The sequence below is a fragment of the Cantharellus anzutake genome (genome assembly GCF_015039405.1).
Source record: "Cantharellus anzutake strain C23 chromosome Unknown EI90scaffold_88, whole genome shotgun sequence".
NCBI lineage: Eukaryota > Fungi > Basidiomycota > Agaricomycetes > Cantharellales > Hydnaceae > Cantharellus > Cantharellus anzutake.
In genome coordinates this window covers 123,511-147,963 of record NW_024067038.1, presented here as the reverse complement: position 1 = coordinate 147,963, position 24,453 = coordinate 123,511, and the positions used below count along the sequence as shown (strand labels likewise).

Genomic DNA, 24,453 nt, shown 5'->3' with positions numbered 1-24,453 from the left:
ATGAGTATTAAGCCTAAGGCGCGATAGCTTACTTCATTGAGGATCGCACCAGCGAATCCCTGATTGCTGTCAGCCAATCCAGGGGAGATTGGCAGTGGGATGGGCCGTGACAGAGGCGGCGAAGGAAAGAAGGGTCGCGATGAAGCTACAGTGTAGGTTGATTATTCATGGCAGCTCCGCAATGAAAAATCCTGCTAGACAACTTCACCTCAAATTAAAATCCTACTATAAAAACAGTGGATAATGTAATTTTCTACCAGGTTTTGAAAATTTGGTATGACTGCCAATTTTTTTTTAAAAACTAATTTCTATTTTTGGAAGGTGGAGGTAAGGAACACGAAATTAGTTATCAAAAAGACTTTGTTTTATTCGTCTATGGGATTTGTATTTCCGAACTGCATACTCAGCCTGTGCCCCTGTAAGACCTTTTCTATGTAGGGAATGTTAATAAGCAAATGGACAAAATTAAGTACTCACTCATATGCATCCATATAGCGCCAGGTTTTACGGAAAAAGCGACGGATTGTTACAATGTCACAGGAATCCAAGCACTGTGGAATCAGAGCTTTTGCAGATTTAAACTTCCCATCCGTTGCAGCTCTGTATCCTGAAGAGCTTACATATTAGAAAATGATATCAATCAAGAAATTGATTTGACTCACGATATTTTGCGTACCCCCAGTACATCTCAATTGGGTTAAGCTCACAGTGAAACTTCGGTAGGAATAAGCAGATGTGGCCCCGCTCCTCTACATATTGCTGAAGAAGTGGCCGTTCACTCTTGAAGTCGGATTGCTGGGACAGAACACGCATCATACAGCACCAGTCAGAGGCCGCAGTTGGGTCATCCAGTGCATCTGACAGTGGGATGTCCTCTACTTCCTCACCAGTTGCCTCTGCAGCAGAAATGCGTGCTTCTGCATCTTTTGCAGCTTGAGACTTTCGGCACTGCTCACAGGTCCCAATCGGCTTCCCATTTGGACTTTCGGCAACAAGTTTCCTCCACACACTTTGGCGTTCCTGCAACACAATGCGCATTCCTTTAGGCTTTCCTTGCAGCCCAGCAGGGATGCTTGGGTCATCTGGGTAGACCATTAGCTGTACTTGGCCACGAGTATCTTCCTCGTTTGGTAATGGGGGTGGGTTGTCGAGTGGGATGATGGTTGGTCGCATTTTTTTCTGTTTTCCACCCGGATTCACATTCATGCCATTCACATTCAACGCATCGGGGGTGAATCCCTCATGGCTTGAAGAGCAGTCAAATATCCATACTCCGACACAGTCTGGGTGTTTGAACTCAAATATATCAATTGCATCCTTCAGCTGTAAATAATCAATTATGCACTTTACGTCAATTTCAAGTCCATACCTGATTAACAAGTTGCTGACCATCCCACCACGCATCATGACCTTTCCCCGGATATGTGATGACTCTTGCATCAGACTTAATCTGAGTGGTTGCTGGGCGTTCTCGGTTTCGTATCTCTTCTTCCTCTGTTAGGACCAGTCGACCCTTCTCAGTGATAAAATCGGAAACATGTATAGCACGACCATTGCCTTTCTTTTTGAGGGGCTGCTTGCCATTTTCTATCCAAACACGGCGTCGGTGTTCATTAGTATGAAATATACTCTCATCCTGGAACACGGGTATATGTTCCTTGTCAGCAAAGACAGTTGGGACTGGCTCCATCTCATTTCCATCGTACTCGCGAAAGAATCTGACCCACACCCATCAACCCATTGAAGTAAGAATTTATGGCAATATATATACAGTACAAGTTAACATACCTTCCAAACCCCTTATTGGTGGACATTTTTTCGAGGTACTTCTGTCGATATGCCAGAACATCAGGCCGTTCATGGCCATCAGTGTATGTCCCCTTCTTTGACTCCACATTTCGATACCCCAACTTCCACAGCCACCGTCAAGCAGCCCGCTCACTGATTGTCTTCTTGGTGTCCTCAGGGAATAAGGTGGGAAGAAGCACCTCATTGACATGTTGCATTAATTTCTGAGTTGTCACCTAATCAGATGTTGGCAGTGAGTCGTGGATGATACTCAGATGGATTCAAGTTTACTTCGCCCAAGCGCTGTTCTGCCAGATGCCGTCTTACACCCATTACCACTGCTTCATTATGAAGAAAACTCTTTGCACCCCCTTTCTTTGATCGACACCTTTCTGGGAGCTTTCGGAATTGTTTAATGTGGTGTGTCATCTCTCGGATTTTACGTGCAAATGCTGGGCCCTTTCCCATGCGTTGTGCCACCGCAAGACTTGCTGCCTGCAAAGGTCTCTGGTGCTTTCTTCCTGGAATGGACCGCTGCTTTCGATACAGCTGTATATATCCAGCTACCGCTGTGAGGACCATAATCTCTTTCAATGTTGCCATTGAGGTGATCCGTGTTGCTTGTTTCACGAGTTTGTGTATAGTGGCCAGGATATCTTCTTCGGGTTCTTCTTCAGTTAGAATGCCTTCAATGGACTGGCGGATGTCAGTGGAGCGCTCTGTATTGGTCACATCAGTGGTGGCAAGTGGTCGAGTATCTGGTCCGGCACGGTTCAAAGTCCCATCTTCAAACACTTCTCCGTCATCTATGTCCTCTGGTGCTGCGCTGCTGCCTATATCGTCTTGGACTTCTTCATCACCGACCTACAGGGAGATCGATGACATTGCTCTGGCATACTGTCCAATGGTGTGTAACAGATGCACGTACCATCTCATCCTTCAAACTCATTGTCTCGAAACCTCGCATCAACTGTGTGAATCTCTCTTCAAATTCCATGATGGCGCTTTCTCGGCTTCTCTCTGTGGTGTTCTTCCCAGAAATATCAGTTGTGCTCACTTGGAAAAATGAAACTGATATGAGGACTGACCGGCTGCCTCAAGAACTTTCTGAGGATATCGGCATCACAAGTTGTCGCCGCTTTCATTAGGTCCCTGCGCTTTGCTTTCACCCGATACTGAGTCCGAGTGGAATCTCCAGTATATGCGCTCCGGAGCTTCGCCTTGAACAGTGGATATTGAGTGGTCATTATGGGTGTATGGGACATACCTCCCGAGTCCTTTTCTCAACATCTCCTCGGTGGCTTGGCTCCTCAAAGACACTGTAAAATATCTCTAAGCTTCTTATATGGTCTTCCTCTTCAGATTCCTCTGTCGCATCGGCACCCTCGGAGCATAAGTCTGTTGAGATGTCTGAATTTGCAGCCGGATTGTCCTCATATTCAGATGGGGAGTCGCCCTCAAAATCTGAGTGCTTAAGACGCTTCCCAAATGTCCTTGAGCTTCCTGTCCTCTGTTCGCGTGCTTGGCGCTTGCGAGCATTTAAGGCAGGCATTTTGACTTAAGGGACCTTGACGCTCAGGTAGCACGTGATTGCGATGCCGCACAGACAAACTGGTGTTGTTTGTAACCAACTCAAATATAATACCATCTATCCATGTCATTTCGGACCAGTTGGACATCATTTGAACACGTTTCCTAATTCACTGCCAATTTTTTTGAGAAAAAATTTTCATTACTCAAAATTACACGAAATTGCTCTGATACATTGGTAAAGTACTTAAAAGTGCTGCCTTTCCGCTAGTTTCCATACAGTTTAAACAAGTTTTGCGAGCTGAGAAAGAAAGTCCTTCGGAAGCAAAGTGAGGCGTCAAAAATAAGCAACCTACACTGTAGTACCATTGGAAAGGTGGGAATAAATGAAAATTTATGATACTAAGAACGTGAGAAAACATCCAGAAATGAATGAGATACAAGGACATGAAGTTAGAAACCTGAAAATGCACAGGAAAACAGCTTCAAGAGGTCCAGAGTCCTAAATAAAATACATAAAAATATGATATCTTCAAGGACAACCTACTATAACAACCAACGATACATATGGAGGATTAGGATGTGATAATACAAAAAGAAATCAGAGAATATGAACAAATTCACGAAAACCACTAAACTACGACGGACCATGGCAGGAATTTTAGGGAACGATATTCTAATGAGGTGGAGAGCTATAACACATTCGTTTGAGTAATTCTTGACTACTAGCAACTTTTTCTTTCAGTTTCAAACCTGAATAATTCACTCATTTACCATTTCAGTCTCATTTTAACTAAATGTCACTAAATAAAAATGGAATAAATCAGCTGAAGGTCTCAGCACAGCCGTACGCATAGTAATGCGAAGTTTGAATTCAGAGTCATCGAGTCATAGCAAATTTAATGGTATATATATAGAATTTGAAATAGGTAACTGCGGCAAATGCAGCGCAGCCAAGTTCTAATTAACCATTAAAATAGCTTAGGCGAGGGAGGACAATAAGAATTCTAGGCGCAGTCTGACCGCAGTAGAACCGCAGTTCAGCGCAGCAAAAGCACAGTAGAACTATAGCATGAAAATTTCATTTTTATTCAGTTTGAGAAAAATACACTGTAAATAAATCCTGTAAATAGAAGGTAGAGCGTGAAAAAGGAAGGCGACCCAAGGAGTATAAAAGGGAGACCCTTTCTGCGACTTTTCGCCCCCCTTAGAGAAGTAAGAAAATAGAGTATTATTTTTCCCAAGCATTTCTGGTTGTCACTCCAGTGCGAAAAAGTGATATACAGTTAAGATTGCCACTGTAGTAAAAGGCAGCAATTAAGGAGAGAAATATTAAGTAGATATTTCAACAGGAGAGCTGGTTAACACTCCAGATTTCAAAGTGTAAACACAAAACAGTTATTTTGCTACTGTTAAAACAAGCAATAAAATAAGACAAAAAATAAAACGAACTCAAGGGACACTCCAGACACCATCCAAATTCATTAACTGAATAGAATCTTTGAAACTTCACCAAGTAGAAGATTAAATTCAAGTTTAAATCCAAATTAAACAACGCTACACAGAATTACACCTAGACAAATTAAGAAATTTCAATAAAGAAACAGCTCCGCAGGGCTCGGTTTATCTGTAAGTCAATTCCCAGGAACTTTAAAACTAACCCATAAAAATAGAATTAGCCAAAACACTCGGATTGGTACTATATTTACAATAAATAACAACACTAGTACACTCCCCCATCCTAACTAGAGAACCAGGGAACAGCTTGGTGGTGGTCTTGTTTGAACCTCCCAACTGACTTTCCTTTGTTCTCTCCTTCAGCGCCCCCGCCCAGGCCTCCGTTTACCCTGACGCGACCCCCACCAACCGCAAACCCCCCTCACGCACGTCCCACAGCCCACGACCTGGGCCTGCAGCCCCACCCCCAACTCCTGCAGCCCGCCCCCCTACAGGGACGGGCCCGCAACCCATGGACCTCGACTGCTTGAGGACTGACCAGAGGAGGAATGGGCTGTGTTACAACTGTAATGCCCCAGGGCATATCGCACAAGACTGCCCGCAACCTAAGGTCCACCGGGTCCGACACCTCCACCCGGAAGACCTTCGAGCACTGATGGAGGGGTTGAGGAGGCAGCTGACTGAGGAACCAGAGGGAGAGGGGGAAGAGCCAGAGGCAGGGCCTCAGGAGGATTTTCAGGAAGGTGGCCAGTGAAGGATGCGTCCCGGGCACCCGTAGAGGATAACTTGTGTAAATACCGCAGTGCGTGTAAGCCAGCAATGCCAAAGCTTCACCGAGTTATCGCAAAAAAGAGGAGAAAAAGCGCATCTCCAGCATGAGAGAGTGAAAGAACCCCAAGGGTAACACCCGAAGTAGCGGTGTCCCCACCCGCTATCTATGTCCTCTCTAAACAGTCCCCCAGGTCACTCAGCCTCACCATGAAGCTGACTGCCCTGACCTCCCTTGCCTCTGTGTCCGTGTCAGCGCTCCTAGACTCAGGAGCCACCGGGAACTTCATAAGTCCTGAGTTCATCCGGAAGCACAACCTTGAGACCACCCAGCTCCCTCAGCCCATCCCAGTCTGCAACGTCGATGGGACCCCCAACGAGAATGGAGCCATAACTGAGGAACTGGAGGCCCTCCTGACGTTCGGACGACACACAGAGCAGGCCCGGTTCGCGGTTGCAAACCTCGGGTGGCAGTCCCTCATCATAGGACATTCGTGGCTGTTGCACCACAACCCAGAGGTGGATTGGGCAGCCTGGAGGTTATGGAATTAGATGAAGTGTAACAACGAACATACATATGAGAATTTGATCTTCCGTCATCTTGCCTGACCAGTGACAACTACACCCAAACAGATGACTTTCTTCAACTGGAACTTGATGGTCGACTCAACTTCAATTGCGAGATTGTCAGCAGGCGAAATTGGGGTGGGCAACTGCCAGCTAGAAAGGAATACAGAGGGTAAGGAACAAAATGGTACTATTTTTTTAAGCGACACTACTTACCCTTAGAGAGATGGGGACCAAGCAGTCAAGCAATTTGCTTGATCAAATTTCCTGAGGACAAGAATGTGTCATACTTCTTGGCAAGCTTCTTCTTGTTCTTGTTCAGCCTGAAAAAAGACATGAGCTGTCAATGAAGCCTGCTCACTTAATTATTCAAACCCCCGCTGTCATACACTCAAGCTCAATTTGTTTCGCACGATCAACGTTGTGGGCATCTGCGAGGATGAGGGATGTTGGGAAGCCTTTTCCAAATTAATACTTACTTCGCTGTTCTAGAGGAACGCTTGTCACATTGATCGGAATTCATGCGGATTCAAAGTGGTTCTCGGGCATTGCTGAGACCCTCTCGATCAGTATGTCCTTGCAGCACAGATTTATTGTCAACCCATGAGCACAAGTTCATAATGCCCATAAATAAGGTAACTGACTAGTTCGTGCTGAGGGATCTGATACATGTAGGTTTCGAAACTCTAGCAGTGTCATTGTAGCAAATGTGGGACCGAGGGAAAGGTGCTCCACAACAAGACATGGAAAGACCATCAGAACGCTGAAAAGCGACGGGTTAGTCACCAGCACTACTCCTTGAATGTTTTAACAGCATCTGCATCTGGCTCACTGATAACGGCCAACCCATTGATCTCGGCTTCTGGCTCAAATATCGACAATATTGAACTGACATTTGATGAGTCTGAAAGTGGCCTATCGATAACAGCTGGCCCATCGATCTCGGCTTATGGCTCTAATATCGAACCGGCATTTGAGGAGTCTGGAAGTGGCCTATTTCTCCAGCAGCCTAATTCTGACAATTCGGAGCCAGATGTATTTCTGGCACCACCCTTGCCTGGATTTGTTAATTTCGAGGCCATACAGCCTGATGATGATGGCGTAGCTGAAGATGAAGATGGATCCCAAACATCCAGTAACGAGAAGTCGGATTCCAGCAGCATTGACATCGATTCTGGGCCTGCACCTCTGGACAAGGCCGATTTTCAGGCCAGGCCTTCATCTACTGTCCTTTCTCCCATTCCCCTGGTCCACTCTATCCCTAGGTCAGGCAGTGTGGATGAGAATTCCCCAGACCCTTTCTTGTCTCAAGCTAACACACTGCCCTGGACACCTTATTCTCAAACGCATTATTTAGTGCCCATTCGAATTCTTTACCTCTTGGCCATCTGGCTCCATTCCTATCACCATGTCCCATTCCGAGTCATAGGGGCCATTTTGTCTATAGTTCAACTTATCCTCAGTGCCACAAACTTTCATTTCGATCCTTCCACAGTCTCTGCCTCGACCTTAATGACCGTCCATTCACACATGTCTATCGAGCCTTCCTTTCAAGTTCTTCCAATATGTCCCACATGCCAAGAAGTCTACCCCGCACTCGACACTACACCAGCACTTTGTACCAAATGCAAACACAGCAACGGGACCGTTCCCCTGTTCGAAAACAATGAAAACACACACACGAAAGAGAAGAGCACGAAGAGACATGAGCCGAAAATGCAGTTTGCCTTCAAATCCGTCAGTGAACAGCTTCGTGAGTTATTGCAGGAACCCAGGATGGAGGATCTCCTTGATCAGTGGCGCAAATTACCTGACCGGCATCCGGAGCTGGGCGTATATCAAGATATCTTTGATGGCTGCGTTGCCTGCTCAATTTTGGGTCATGATCAGTCCCCTTTCTTTCGCAATGAACCAGAAGATCGCAAGATGGGTCCTAATGGAGAACTTCACATTGGCCTCACACTCGGTACTGACTGGCAAGTATTTCCCTTTTGCCATGGTTGGATTGAACCAAAACAAGCGTCTTAGGTTCTCATATCGGCGATCCCAGCAGTCTGCCTCTCATTCATCATGGTGCTATGTGTAGCGAATCTCCCTCCTCATGTTAAGTAATTATCAATTCCTATCGCTTTCGATGTATCTCTAAGGATCCTGCAGGTATAAAACATCCAATCTTTTCCTTGCAGGTATCATTCCTGGTCCCAAGGAGCCGAGCCTCAACCAGGTCCAACAGTACATGAGACCATTGGTCAATGATCTCCTGCACTTGTGGGAGGAAGGAATAATGGTTGAGACTGGCAAATGTCCTCAAGGCAGGCGTGTCCATGCTGTGCTACTGTGCGTTGTTTGTGATGTGCCTGCAGCACATAAGCTCGGAGGCTTTGGCTCCCATAGCCACACCATGTTCTGCACTCGCTGCTGGGTGACACTGTCTCAAAAAAATGAGTTAGAGGCTCTTCTTGTCAGAGGTACGCACTGTCAGGAGTCTCATCTCTGTGCCTGAATTGTTGTCTTAGGTTTCCAGCGTCGTTCTAATGAAGAGCACCGCAGAATGGGAGAGTTATACCGTGATCTGCCAATGGGAGCTTTAAAGGAGAAACATGCTACACAGTACTCTAGCTGGTGGTCAGAGTTGTCACGTCTCCCATATTTCGACTTGTGCAGGATGATAGTAATCGATCCAATGCATAACCTTATTCTTGGTATGATGCAAGGAAGCCATGGCGCTGTCTTCATGCTGACCATGTATAATTTAGGTCTTAGCAAAAACCATTTCTATCATATGTGGATTGCTCAAAACATCATCCAGCCAAAACACGAGCTTGTTCAACTTCATGCCCTGCTTTCCAAGGTGTGCACCCACCCTTTTCAACACCTCAAAGATTTGGGTTAGGTGCTGATGTGCCTATGTGCCTCAGTTCACGGTTCCAGGACACATGGCCACACTTCCGACTGCTGTTGGTGAACCAGCAGGAGGCTCACTGATGGCTGACCAGTGGTTGCTCATGGTAACAGTGTTCGGACCAGTTATGGTGCATTTCTAGTATGCCGCTTCATGGATGCTTTGCACTAATCCTTCAGCTAGGTCCCTCTGATATGGGACACACATCTATCACAGGATGCTGATCGCGCACGAGAAGCCCGCATGCATTTAATTAATAATCGTCTTGCCAAGAAGGCTCAGGAGAAGAAGGATGCCAAAGAGAGATGTGACCAAGCCAAATTATTGAAGGAAATGGCACAAGAGTCATCAGTATGTCACGAATTCGAATTTTGGAATGGAGTACTAGTATAAACCTCAACGCTAGTCTGCTGTTACTCAACCCCACCAAGAGCTTTCATCGCGTGAGGCTGCCTCGATTCTGCTTACAACTGCATCTTCCACAAAGTCAGGAAAATCGCGTGGATGCATGAATAAGAAAATTTCTGCTGCCGCTGCAGGCAATTCACACTCAAATCTACATCCCGATGAGCCAGCAAACTTTCTTGATCTCACAATGGCTCTTAAGTGTTGGTTGTCTCGCAGAATTACTGAGGCACAGATCATTGAAGGCGAAAAATACATGCTGAGTTACCTCAAAGGCATTCTGGAGGTACGTAATTACTTGTGGAATTGGAATGCTGAATCCCACCTTATACAATAGATTTTCGGTCCTGATATCATTAAACCCAACCATCATTATGCGGTTCACACAGCCGAGTTCATTCATGACTTTGGTCCTGTATACGGCTTCTGGACATTCCTCTTCAAACGTCTCAATAAAGTTACAAGTCCAACAATCACGGATGTGGACAGTTGGAGGTTTCCTTCTTTCGTGAGTTTCACTGTGCAAACCAGGTGTCACAAACAGTATGTCCTGATATATACATATATCCTCACCAGCCACAGTCTGACGGAATCCCTTCAGCTTAATGAGGCATCCCAGTCACCCAATGCGGTTGAGAGTTCAGCTGCAATGCTATTGATAAATGCAAGCCACGATGATCGTGGTACTGTGCAAGCTTTAGCAAGGGAGTGTCATATCCGTGCATACCCGACCCCTACCCGACTTCCGGACCTCCACCCTCTTCACCTCCGGAGTCATACCTTACCGCTGCCGTTCCGATACTCACCTCCGGTCCTGGCAACACACCTCCTCTCACCCCCCACGCCACCTCTGCTCCTCCTTCCCGAACGCCGCCCCTCTCGTCACCCTCCCATGCTTCCCCTGTCCGCTCCGATACTCACCTTCGGACCTAACAACTCTCCTTTCCGCCACTCCTCCTCCCTTACCTTTCCCCTCTCTCCTCCCTCTGGTACTCCTCCGCCACCCTCCTGCCAAGTTACGACCTTCCACCGCTGTCCCGTACTTCGTACTCGGACACCGCTCATACCTTTGCTCCGAGCCTCCATCATAGTCCCTACCTCGGTCTTAGTCCATTGCATTGGTGACCTCATACTACGTAAACACCATTGCCAATATCCCTCGGACTTTCCACCCCGCCTCCGTAACCTCTGTAACCGCTGCAACCCCCGAGCTTCGCGGATCGCCTTCGGCACTTTCGCCGCTTGTAATGTATCTCTCGCGTTTTCCCCTCATCCCTATTTGGACTACTGCTTCTTCCTATTCTAGCCAGTTAGTCATCACCCCCACTTCCCCTCATCCTCCTGCCCCTCTGGGCCTCGCCCTCCCTACCTCCTTTCGGACGTATCACAGGTCCTGCCTTATGACCTTCGGTACCGCTCCACTTCTCCTACCCTTTGTTCCCGTTCGGACGTCTTCGTTCCGATTCGGTACCCTTTGTTTTCCTTGTGCTTTTGCCCCCTCCATTATATATATCGGTGCTTGTACATACTCGTTTTGGTTCAGTCCGAAATCGACCTGAAATGCCCCCTAGAGACTTCCTGCTCACCTACTGTGAAATTAAGGACCAAATGGACAAACAGCAATGGCACAGCGCTCCGCTTGAGTCGCTGAGGCCAAGGTCCCTCCACGCTAAGTCTCCGATTCCACTCCGGAGTTGTCTGTTTCTGCCCGGTTCTAACAGGGAGCTTGAAGATAAGAGGATAGATGGTAAGGTTTGCCAGACCACCAGCCCTGTTGTGTTTGACCAACTTTGAATGTCAGAGGAAGTACCGCTCCAGATGGTCATGTTGGGCCCTGCTCCGAAGAGAAAGGTTGAACTAACCATCTCTGAGTCTCTCTCAATAATCAATCACCTTAAACGCCGAAATTCCACTCTGCAACTGCATCAGTACACTGCACTGAACTCCGAACCGAATAGCATCCCACTGCCAACTCATTGCTGGAATCATCACTACATTGTGGTCAGATCAAGAAGATACCTTGCATCATTGTCAGCAAAGAACCCTCGAAGCTCACTGGTTGAGGTGGAAGTTGTAGGCCAGTGTTATTGTGGGGAGCTCACTCAAGTTTTATCATTTGATGAGGACTTGGGCCTCGGTGGCAAAAGAGTATCCTTTGGGTATGTCAAATGGTTCGTTCCATATCAACCTCAGAAGCCAACCATTTGGACACCATTGTATGTTGGGACTTTGTTTGCATTTCTCCTCACTCAAAAAACCCATTTAACAGCGAAAAGGACGTCCATATTAAACAATGGCTTGCTGGGAAGTGGTGGAATGATGGCGCATTGACCATAGTTGCCTTAGACTGCACAAAGAGCCATCTCGTGTGACTCGAGGTTGAGGTTGAAGGTGTCAAACTCTGGGTGACCATCACCATTGACCCTGTGAGTTCGATATCTAAACTTGAGCTCTAATAGCTAATGCTCTTTTCCATGGGGAAGGTATATAGAGTACATGTCGAGTAAACATAAAAATCTTGTCACTCAATACATGTTGTTGTTTGTTTATGTTGTCACTTTGACTTGATGTTCGACCAACCACATCCTGCCAGCATAACCCCTTCATGAAGAGTTTTTGTCCTTGCAACCTTTTTTTTTTTTGGCTCAAGAGGCATGCAGCCGACAGCCCTGCATGTGACAAATATTGCTCACTGGTGTGTGCTTCTGACCATTAATCAGCATCCCAACGTTTGAATTTCACACAGTGTGTAGGTAAGAATTGAGATATGTTACAGCAGTTTCTTTGAACACATACTCAGCTAATGGTAGTACTAGTACTGGGAGCAGATTGGCATTCTTGTTCTTCAAGTTGTCGAATGATTTCCAAATCCGGTGCATCCACTAGTGCATCTGCGACATCCACAGCATCCCACCAGGGCAAGGTTTCAGTGATTGTCGTCTTGTCCTCCACTTCTGCCTTGATTGCTGGGCTGATTAAGGACCTTGGGACTGGCAGCCTTGGAAGTCACTGTGATAATGTATCTCCATTGTAATCTCCATGTTTTGCAGGTTTGTGGGTATTTTGGAGATGCATTCTCTTGCGCTTCGCATGCGCCCTTGCTTCCATCTCCAGCCTGCGACTTTTATCTGATGCATAAAGGAACTTAACGAACTTGGCACATGAGTTAGCATAGTGTATAGGTTTCAAACTTTTGGGTTATGACTCACCTTAGAGCTTCTCCACAGGTTTTGTCTGCGAATCAGAACCTTTCACGCCTCAGGCCTTCAGTGGTTGAGGTTTCGGCTTCCATGTCATTGTTGGAAGACATGTGGTCTGTAAGTACAACCGACTCCATCTCATCCTCTGTGGCACCGACTTTACCCACTAACCCTGCTATGCCCTCACATCGCCTGGTGGCTTTCTGGAGAGAAACTCGATTAACATCAATAATGCCAATCATCAGGCAAGGATCAACATACTGCTTTCAATCGTGCCATAATCGTCTTTCTTAGTCGAGTGTTTTCCAGATTTTGATGACCAGCTTCAGTCTGTGATTTTGTCCACTTCGATTTGAGGGAAGTGAAATATTGCTCTGCTGCGTCATGAACATCCCTCTGATCAATCTTTTTTTCGGCGATGTAGGCCTTGATTGTCTGCGCTAGGTGTAAGGAGTGCTTTGTGCAAGGGTACGCTGGGTCACTTCCACGCACCAGATCATTCACACTGACCCTAACTGTTTCATTGATCACTCATTGATTAGTTTTGTCCTTAAGCCCCAACCTCCAGTCTGGGATCAGGAGTGGATCCCCATTTTCTCTGCACGGTGGTGGAGCACCCTCTCGCAAAGGTGGAGGAAGATCTCCGGCCTCTGGCACCTTTACATTACAGCTGATGACATCACACAGCGCCTTTCGCACCGGGTCCTGGACACCCAGTGTTGGATCAGTTGGGCCGCCCCACAACTGGTACGTGCAACTCACCCATCCATTTGCTGGCCACTTGTCCCTAGTTTGGCCTTTCCCACCGCTTTGGTTGCTTGGCTGGGCGTTAGCGGTATTTGCCTCCATTTGTTGAAATACTTGTTCTAATTGCTGTGTCATAGCTGCCATTTTTTCCTCTACCTGCTTTTGGACAAGATTGCTGATCAGTTTCAACGCTTCCTCGGTGAGTGGAGGTCCATATGGCATAGGGTTAATGTTATTAACTAAACCCGCATCCTGGAAGTGAGTTCCAGGGCTTGCGAGACTCTGGCTGATGGAATGCTGTTGCATTGTGATGTTGCCTGCAGCGGGGGTTAGCGTCCCTGAGAGCATATCACGTAAGTGCTGGTTTCTCAATGGTTTGGGATGACTGACCAGGTGGATTCTGGCCGTACACAGGTCCTCCAATATTTTGATGGTGGTTTGCAAGAGGAGTACTAGTGTCAGGGCACACCTGCCTGACCCGGCTCCACCCGGCCCAACCTGACCCGGTACCCCGCTGGTCCACCCTTCCTTACCTCCTCCCCCTTTCCCTTCTTCCCCCCTCATTCTTCCCTCCTCAGTTTCTCCCTATCTTACTTCTTCTTTATTCTCTCTTTATTCTACATGGACGACTTTCTCTGTATCAATGTACCATTGACCCATCTGCAGCGCGCCCACCATGTACCCAGCCCGGGCACCTTGGGCGACTTCCCGCTGTGCCCAGTACATGCACCTGCACCGGATGCCCTCGGGATCTCCCACGGAGATACCCGGGTGGTTACGGCTGTGTGCAAGGGTGACGTGGCACCCATCATGTGATCCAAGCCGCATGTATATAAACGAACCTGAAGTGGGAACTGAAGAAGTAGCCTTCTTCTCAACTTTCCACTTCAGTCTAAGTGGCCAGGGACCACTGTCCCACATCGGGCCTGTCAGTACACATGCCCGATCCGCCCCCCACCAGGCTCTCAGTCCCAGACACTACACCCGGGCCCCCTCGACCCCGGATGAGTCCCTGACAACTAGCAGTGTTTGGGATACCTAAAATATGCTCGGTGTGGATTTTTTAACGATCTTTTTTATCCTATTTGTTTATCTGTTAACACTCACCAAGATTTAGTCCATAATAACTCAATCCTGTCCATGCAAGTGGTGATGGTGAGGGGGGAAATGCGGTCAGGGGCCCGTATGTGCTGGCATGGGTTGCACATCCATATGGATCAAGCTGAGGGGCGGAGTTGGCTCTGCCCACTGGGGGGGGGGAGGTGGATGGGATATTCGGTTCATTTCCCTCAGGATTAGTCATAGTGGTTGATGTATTCATCACTCGTTCTTCCATGGGGGATGCACAAAGGGGCAAGCAGCTGGTGTGCAAATAGTAATTAATAATTGGACAATTAATATTATGTCGGGTTCGGATCTAAAAGCCCCATGATTTTTTTTTCGGACGTCTATTCCGAGTCTGTAATATTCAGAGAAGTATTCCGTCACGGGTTACCACCAGACATGGCCAGACGTGGCTGTTGCCCCACCAAATCCGGTCTGTGCTATCACTGTGCTATCCTCTGTCAAAGTATGTGGGGTTTTCAGAAATATTCTGCACTTGCTCTGCAATCACTAAGCGTGCAATATAACAGAGAATAATACAAATATTCTCTGTACTATTCAGCTATGAATAATCTTCTCTTAAACGCAGTGACTGAGCCCGGGGAGTAACCTCATCCACAGATGAACCATACACAACCAGAAACCAGACACCAGAGGACACCATCACCCCGACCCTACCAACCCATGGACACTCAGCCTAGTCAGCCATCTAATGACAGCCTATAGAGGGGGGGCCATTTGGCCTCCAAATGGGCCTAAAAGGGGGTATTTACTAGTGGATGTCCTGGGATGTCCTGGGATGATTCTATAATTCAATCAAATTCAATCAAATGCTTCTGTGATTCAATCAAATTTGTATTATTCAGGGTAGACATTCAAAACATAATGCCACAATTGAATCTGATTTCCCATGACAATCCTCAGGCTGCTCAACTGTCTGTGCACAATGCTGGTCACTGTCTGAAGGGGTGTCAACACTGTTTCCCACGGCCCCAACGCACTTTACGCAGATGGATAGCCCCTTTGAATAGCTTCCAGAATATATATTTTGAGACTGAATTGACCAATAAATCATCGAGAAAAATGCAAAATACTTTTTTGGACGCGAGTCTTTTGGGTTAGTGTGGCTGTCCACCTCATGTCTGTGCACAGTGCTGGTCATTGTCTGGAGGGGTGTCCAGACTGTTTCCCACGGTGTCAACACACTTTGCGTAGTTGGATAGCCCCTTCAAATAGCTTCCAGAATATATAATTTGAGACTAAATTGACAAGCAAGTTATTGAGAAAAATGCAAAATACTTTTTTGGATGCAAGTCTTTGGGATAGTGCTTGGGCCACTAAGGCTTCGTTCGGTATGAAGAAACAGGTTTCTTTGGCCTGTTTCTTAATACAAAAATTGCGTGTTTCTTTAGGTAGAAAAAATGAGAAAGAAATGGGTAAATATTGAATTGAAAAACTGGAAGAAACAGGCCAAAGAAACCTGTTTCTTCATACCGAACGAAGCCTAAATTTCACTGACAGTCATTGAAGTCATTGAAATTCCCAGGTCACTGATATCCCAAAGACTCGTGTCCAAAAAAGTATTTTGCATTTTTCTCAATAACTTGCTTGTCAATTTAGTCTCAAATTATATATTCTGGAAGCTATTTGAAGGGGCTATCCAACTACGCAAAGTGTGTTGACACCGTGGGAAACAGTCTGGACACCCCTCCAGACAATGACCAGCACTGTGCACAGACATGAGGTGGACAGCCACACTAACCCAAGACTCGCGTCCAAAAAAGTATTTTGCGTTTTTCTCGATGATTTATTGGTCAATTCAGTCTCAAAATATATATTCTGGAAGCTATTCAAAGGGGCTATCTATCTGTGTAAAGTGTGTTGGGGCCGTGGGAAACAGTGTTGACATCCCTCTAGACAGTGGTCAGCATGTGCACAGACCATGGGATGGACGAGTATGGCATTCCAGGACAATTTGCAACCATTGAATCAAACTGAATTAGGACATCTGAGGATGTTTGCAACAAATGAATGAAACTGAATGGCCAGGATGTCCTGGGACATTTATAGTGAAAAAGGCCTTTTAGGCCCCATGCAAACGTCCTGAGGTCCCTACTGATGTAATGCAGTGGGATGTGCCGCTCTGTCACGTGCTAACAAGACCGGGGGGGTAACAAATTTGATATAACAACAACAACATCCTTTCTGGCAAACTACATCTTGCATTGGACACATTCTGTTGCTGAAATGCGTGCATGCTGTGCAGGTTTGGCAAAGCAAGGCAAGCATGCTAGTGAAGGCTTCCAACTTGTGCTGCCAACCCCCATATATGGCTCCTAGCGGATCGGATCGGATCGGATCGGGAACAGAATCCGCGGATTTTTAGAGGTTTGAAATAAAATCCGTATCCGGCGGTTAGAAATCCGCGGATATGCGGATCAACTGCAGATTGTAGATAAAATGTTCCAAAGTTGCATTGCATTTCGTCAGAATTGTCCTTGACGAGAGCTTTCTAACAATCCTAAATTTGTCCATATTGGTGGAGAACTGATGGAAATATGGGGAGAATGGTGGAAAACTTGGAGGTCAAATGCCTAATTTGGGAATAACAGGCCTGGGTGGTCAAATAAGACTTGAAAAAATTGGAAGAAAATATAGAAACATAGGTGGGGTATCTAGAACAGTAGCGACAATAGATCCGCAGATAATCCGCCCATCCGCGGATTAGAAACCGCGGATATTATCCTGTCAAAAGCCAAATCTGCGGATATCCGTGTGTTATCCGATCCGCTAGGAGCCCTACCCCCATATCAATAATATCGCTTGCAGCCATAACATGTGGTGGTCAGCAAGGATCAATGTATGAAAAATGGTAACCGGAAGAAGGTATCAGTGATGTTCGCATCAACACCGCATCAGACAAACCAATAAACATGAAGATTTCGTTAATCACAATGATTGTAGCATGCACAAATGTATCGTCAATACACCATATATCAACACAATGTCTATGAATATCACCATGTACTAATTGAGCTACGGCTTGCGACTCTGGCTGCAGTATATAGGGGTTGCACAAAGGATGTAAAGAATGGAGACCCTCCGACGGATTGAAAACCTAAACAATTACAAGATGTTTCTGAACTTCGCAACAACTAGCTTCATCGCGACCCTTCTTTCCTTCGCCGCCTCTGTCACGGCCCATCCCACTGCCAATCTCATCCGAGAGCTAAGGGACACCCCTGGATTGGTTCAGAGCAATCAGGGATTCGCTGGTGCGATCCTCAATAACGTAAGCTATCGCGCCTCAGGCTTAATACTCATATGCGTATAACCCGGGATCTCACCATTCAACCGTGCGCTTCCTCGTACTTGTAGACCTATTATGGTCTTGTTACCTCGAGCTTTGTCATTCCGGAATTTGGCCCGACCAATTTGACCGCGGATAGCGTCCAGTACTTGAATGCAGTAGTTCGCCTTCAGTGCGGTGTTCATGTTCGTATCTCCGCATTTGTCGGTTTCTCAATTAGTCCCAATGGGACTGAAGTCTTTGGTACGTACCCAATGAGGCTGACTTTCGTACAGTGTGTTGATTACTTATTCGTTACTGTACCCTGACCAGCACTGGGACCCATTCCCCCGGCAGTATCCTTCATTGCCGGGGATATGGCTAGGATAACTGTAGAATTGTTGCAGATCGGATACAACGCAACTGTTGAGAATTTAACCAGTGGCCGCGCGACGAGCGGATACATCCCCCCAGTTAACAATCTCGACTGTGTCGTGGCATCATGGGGTATCGAGGGACCCCGCTCTCAGTCTTTTGTGGGCAGTATCAAATTCTTCAACACGTTCGCTGTTCACGCAGAGAGGGGGGGGAGAAGTGGTCTAGGGGAAGCGTTCATTCAAAACATCGTTGCACCTAACGGGACAACCCTTACTTCCACTAACATCACCTCTTCCACTAGCATGACCATCTCATATCTCTGAGGCTAATTATTCTGTTTGACTGATGGACTCTATTGTTGGCTTGTCTGACACTGATGTTCCACGAACGGAGCTTGTTAAAACTTCGTTCCCCTCAGTTCCCATTCACGAGTCTGAGGATTAGTATCCTTCTTGTTTGTTATGTTACTCGACAAGTCGTTACACTCATCATGTTTCCATTCTAAATAAAGTACGCATCTGTACAAGTGAACGAGTTACAATCCCAGTTTTTCACCAGTCTGACTGTCTGAGGATGCATCCATATGGCGATTTACAACTCGCTATAGTCTCTTATGTGTGTATCACGGAATTCAAGCTGAACAGTGGACATGGGACATCCCGAGTTGCGCTACAGAACTGCCACAGATCCCAATACGAATAAAAGAGATGTACCCCATTTGTGGATGCTGCAGGGGTGCACGATTCCGTGGTGTACCATTCACCAATGACAACTGATCTGTGAGGTCTCAGTGGGGTAGCTCAGCACACAGAGCCGTAAGTGATACAAAGATGTGTATTTTACAGTGTGTGTAAGCAGTTAACGGAAGTTACCGCTTACCCACGTGACTATATGTATCTTGTAATTACATATGGCTCAGGGTTCGGGGCTATTGCCCTGACATTCTCCCCCCTTGCGTTGCATTTGCGATGCATACAAGGTTAATGATGAAGAGAATAAAATTAAAAAAATGAGTTACATTGAGTTTGAGATTATCAATGAGTGTTTTATTGTTGCCACTTTAAAGTGGATGATTTATACATGTCGGTGAGAGGAATTGAGGGAATAAATGGGTGTGGGGCCATCACTTTGAAGTGAATGGCAATACATAGGTATCACAGAGGGGAAAGTGATGAAGAGGAGTTTTTTGAAAATAAATTTTGACCCAAAGATTATATGTCTTTGGTGTTCCTCCTCACTTGTTCCGTGAGGATTCGTGTGTAAATGGTGTTTACACATGAGTGGTGGTGGATGTGGGTTTTGATGAAGTAGAGATTTCTGCAATTGTTACTTGTGGTTCCTCGCATACAATATTGTGTGCGGGGCCTCGAGTTGGGGGAAGGTGTTTTCATGGGTGCCTCAATGGCATATTACCATGTCACTTTCCCTTTCCTCAAGGGTAGAGTTATTGCCCTGGAGGAGGGTTTTCCTCCAGGTTGTTCATCTGGACATCCAATTGCTGTGTCGGATGCGATGACATAGCCTGGGCTACATTGTCGAGCTGTGGGCTCGACGAAGTGGGCGCTCCCTGGGTGTCAGGGCAATAGCCCTGAACCCTGAGCCATATGTAATTACAAGATACATATAGTCACATGGGTAAGCGGGAACCTCCAGTTAACTGCTTACACACACCCTAAAATACACATCTTTGTATCACTTACGGCTCTGTGTGCTGAGCTACCCACTGAGACCTCACACTTTTTTAAGTGTATGAGGTGTGTTTTACAACACAACCCACCAAACCTATCACATCTTAACAATTTGACTTGGTAGTGTGAATGGTGCCTAAACACACCCCTGCAAGGGCAAGGTCGCGTCTGCAGCGACAATAAAAAAAACGAGCGGTTTATTAAGAAACCGCAATCTCCCATCATGGGAGATTCAAATCAACAGCCATTGTCAGACGATGAGGATCAACACGATCCAGAAAAAGCAACCACCTCAGGGCTGGTCCCTGAAGGTTTTAGAAACTTATGTGGAGTAAGTGTGGGGCCCAATACCCCTAGAACCCCACATCACATCGATCTAACCCAAGGGGGGAAGATCCCTCACCTCCTCAGGAGGTGATTGACTTGCACAACAAACATGTAAGCACTGAACGATCAGCCCAAAAAGCTGATTGGATAGAGTTGCAGGAAACTCCAGGGCCCCACTATCCCCTGGAGTCCTCCCCCATGTCCCCAAGTCAAGCCCCAAAGGCAGACAAAGGGAAACAGAGGGAAGAACCTCCACATCAGCTATCTGAAAAACTACTGGACTTGTTCCAGGTTCTGTCCGAATGGAGGATGGAAAATGAAGACCAACTTCTTCTCAGGCTGGAAGCCCAAGAAGGCGCAAAAAAACGCCCTGAGAGCAGGATCTCCCAGAGTGCGGAAGCTCCAAAAGAACTTCTGCTGTTCACACTACCCCACACCATGCCAGACAAGGCAAGGTCGCCAACCTCGGAGGAGGTCTCCAAGATAATGAAGAGGAGGCGAACCGAAAGGAGGGAGTTCACTGAGGAAGCCTTATGGAAAAGTAAGGAAAAACCAGCGAACAGACCCCTCTATGAAAGGGAAGCACCCTCCGCAACGGCCTCACCTAAACAAAGTGAGCATGGAGTTTTTACTCCAAGAACCCCTTCTGGAACCCCCAGAAGCGGCAATGTCAACTGGGGAGAGTCACTGCTTGCCCAGCCAAACTTCCTCCTGGAAAACCAGGAATTGCACATAATAAACACAATAAACTCGATCCAAAAAAAGATCAAGGAAACAAGCCATAATAGCATGGCTCATCTAGAGATAACTCTAGAAAGAATGGCCAACACAATCGACACATTGACTGACAAAATCAGCGAGCAGACGGACCTGCTGAAGGAGATAAACTTCTCACAAAATAGTGAGGAAACAAAAAAATACCCCTGGGCCACGGGCCAGGACAAAACCAAAACTTGTGAAAAATTCACGAAAAGAACAACCAGTGAAAGTACACTGGAGTATCATCAGCGACTTGACAGAGACGCAAAGGAGATCCTTCTCCCAAGGATAGGAGAAGATGATGCCGAAAGAAGGCACCGTTCAGAAATCAGGAGAATTGGCATGTACCAAAGGTTTGGCCAAACATCTACCTTCAACTGTCAGAGACCAGGTTCGAGACGAGGGAGAGTCTCCATAGCGGAGGGCTTTGGCCTCAGCGACTTATGCCAAGAGCGCTGTGCCTAGTGACATGTCTGTGCCCTAACTTACTGACTGGCAATCAGAACCGAAGGGGGGTAACTCGAGTTGATTTTATTACTGGAGTGTAGCCTATGTACAAGTGGGATATATATATGGTTACAGCGAAGACGGGTCCACAATTGGTGGAGCCGAATGGAGCAGAGCTAACGGGGTTTAAACATTAGCCGACTGAATATTACTGACGAGTCGGGTCGTGGGGTTAGCAGAAAGGCAGGCGATAACCCAGAAACGGAAAGGAGGGATAGGCCCGAAGGTGGGCTCTGCAGGGCAGGCGAGTGTATTGCCCAGCGGAGGCGGGAGTGCGCTAGCGGACGTTGTTGTGGGGACAACTCCGTGTACCGCAAAAAGTCGGATTCTGCGGAATTTGGCCACCAACATATACCACATACCCTCTGACGCTCCCGATGTTCATTCTATCACTATCCAACACTCCACAAACTCATTCCTTATTTTTCCCTATTTTCCCCATCATTCCCGACAACCCCAAGCAAAATTCCCACGCCCAACCATGCCGCCAATTTCACCCCCTCTCCAGATCTCCATACCTACACATACAACCCAGCCGTTTTTCCACCCGATAGTGATGCTCTACCTTCCTTCTTCACCCCCGGAGCATTTCCCAGAATGGCAATCCCATGCCTGGATGGTTCAGCACGGAGTAGAGTCTCACGTGGTCTTGACAGCACCTGTCAATGGCCACATCTCAACAACTACTGCACCAAATGGGACGAATAGGGGCTCATTGGAAAGCTGGAGACGAGGAGGTTGCTGACGGGAGGATAGGCGGGCGCTGTGGCGAAGCGTTGCGGAGTTAACTTTTACATTTCCCATTTCGGACCCGTTATGATATATTCCCCATTCATTCATATTTCTTTTATTGTTTCTTTGTTCCCAATTGGATATTCATCATTTACGGTTGCCTAACGGCCCGTTTACATTCCCCCAGTCCATTCATTTCATTCAAACATATAAAAACTAGATAACAACTTGTACATAACAAGTTAGTATTGAATAGACCCATGAAGGGACAAGCAGAAGTTGCATCCAAGTGGCAAAGACGCCATCCATGACCCTAACGCCCCCTCTGAGCTAGTTGCTCACGTCTAAGACCCCTCACATCATAATACTCAGCCTTGACGTCCAAGAGAGACGTAGGTGAGTGTTTGTTTGAGGTTTTTGCAGACTCAGTAGCACCCACGGACCAAAACCCGGCCCAACGAACCACACCTGCGCACACTACCACCCTCCCCCTTCTCTCTGTCTCGAGTCTAGGCGATAGACCCGTTACAACGTCGGAGCTGTCCGGAAGTCTTCGGGGCTCCGTACTTAGGGAGGCATAGGTAATAAGTTGAAATGAGGGGGTGGTGACCATCGAGGGGTACCGAGAGGATTGCGGAATACGGGAGCTCCGAGGTTAGTGAGGAAGGAGCGGAGTTAGACCGGAGGGATTGGAGGGACCGGAAGTCGATGGCCGGGGATGGATATGACATCAATGAACCTCTCGAACAGAGAGGTAACACAACCACACTCTCTCAAAACAATGAGAGAATCCAGATACAACTTGAGGTGAGTTCGCCTGAAACCAGAGAAACGCTGCAAGGAAAATTCCCCCCAGTGAAAACCCCCCCAAAGGAGAATCTCCATTGGATAGCGACCCCATGAAGGCAGGGGAGCAAGAGGAGTACCTGGAGAAATGGTACGAAAAGGCCATAAGAATGGCTGAAGTGAGAATACTCACTCCCTACCCAGAGGGAGTGAAGCCTGAAGCTCTAAAAAATGGGCTGGCTTTCCCTGAAAAGAAATGGTCAGGAGAGAACGACATGGAATTGTTCTGGCAGTGGTTCACAGACCTACTGGGATTCCTCGCCTCACGAGGATGCAAAGGTCCCCAATTTGACGAAGTCCATCTGGACTGCTTGATTCACGGATTAGGGGGACCCGCATTCGACCTCAGAATAAGACTCCGAGACGAAACTCTCCTCAGAGGAGATGAGGGCATGTTCCTCGAAGTTCTCAGCATACTGATGAGAACCTTCATCAAAGCCTCTGCTGCATTGAACGTGACAAAGAAGTACCGCAACATTAAATACAAAGCGGAAAAAGGCTTAAAACAGTTCTACTTAGAACTGTCTAAAGCAGCGTCCCAGATGGTGACGCTGCCAGACCAGGCATCTTTTAATGCCAGGTTTTTAAACAACATTCCCCTCGAATGGAAGAGGGAAATGATCGCTCATGACAGAATCAGAGTGGACTTCTCCTCAAAATGAGGAGATGTTAAAAGCAATATCTCGTGTAGATGAGATAATTGATGGGCTGAAGATGTCTTCAGCCTACAAATCGGGATATTATACCTGAACAACCACCACGGCAACCACAGGCCATGGTAGAGCCCTCCCATCAGGAAAGAAGGCTGAAGAGCCAAAATCCAGATGGAAAGAGGATACATCCTCGAATTTTTCGAGGAAAACTGACCAAAAGTCAGTCCCAATTTGCGGCAAAATAGGGCAAACGAAAGATTGCCCAAAACACAATGAGCGATGATGTTAGAACTGGGCGAGGGCGGACGATTCTGGAGGGGAACCGGAGACTTAGCAAGGAGGGACCTTGGCCTCAGCGACTCAAGCGGAGCGCTGTGCCATTGCTGTTTGTCCATTTGGTCCTTAATTTCATAGGGGACGAGCAGGAAGTCTCTAGGGGGCATTTCAGGTCAATTTTAGACTAAGGCCTAAAACGAGTATGTACAGGCACGGATATATATAACGAGAGGGTGAAAGCACAAGGAAACAAAGGGGATCCGAATCGGAACGAAGGCGTCCGAATGGGAACAAAGGGAAGACCGAAGCGGAGCGGTACCAAAGGTCATAAGGCAGAACCTGTGGTACGTCCAAAAGGAGGTAAGGAGGGCGAGGCCCAGAGGGGCAGGAGGATGAGGGGAAGTGGGGATGATGACTAACTGGCTAGAATGGGAAGAAGCAGCAGTCCAAATATGGATGAAGGGAAAACGCGAGAGATACATTACAAGTGGCGAAAGTGCCGAAGGTGATCCGTGGAGCTTGGAGGTTG

The 24,453-nt window shown here is 47.0% G+C and overlaps 2 protein-coding genes across 2 annotated transcripts; both read left to right on the top strand.

The window, feature by feature from the left end:
* Positions 1-5,754: 5,754 nt before the first annotated feature.
* On the top strand, positions 5,755-8,139 carry EI90DRAFT_3132437 (uncharacterized protein; the record flags this gene model as incomplete). The annotated part of the gene is made up of 3 exons (XM_039064476.1): positions 5,755-5,990; positions 6,604-6,680; positions 6,926-8,139. 3 exons carry the CDS (start codon positions 5,755-5,757, stop codon positions 8,137-8,139), a joined length of 1,527 nt encoding a protein of 508 aa, XP_038910115.1.
* A 9,406-nt stretch (positions 8,140-17,545) lies between these two features.
* On the top strand, positions 17,546-18,689 carry EI90DRAFT_3081807 (uncharacterized protein). Its single transcript, XM_039061962.1, has 3 exons — positions 17,546-17,719; positions 17,848-18,022; positions 18,092-18,689. Exons 1-3 carry the CDS (start codon positions 17,603-17,605, stop codon positions 18,457-18,459), a joined length of 660 nt encoding a protein of 219 aa, XP_038910114.1. The 5' UTR covers positions 17,546-17,602; the 3' UTR covers positions 18,460-18,689.
* Positions 18,690-24,453: the final 5,764 nt, after the last annotated feature.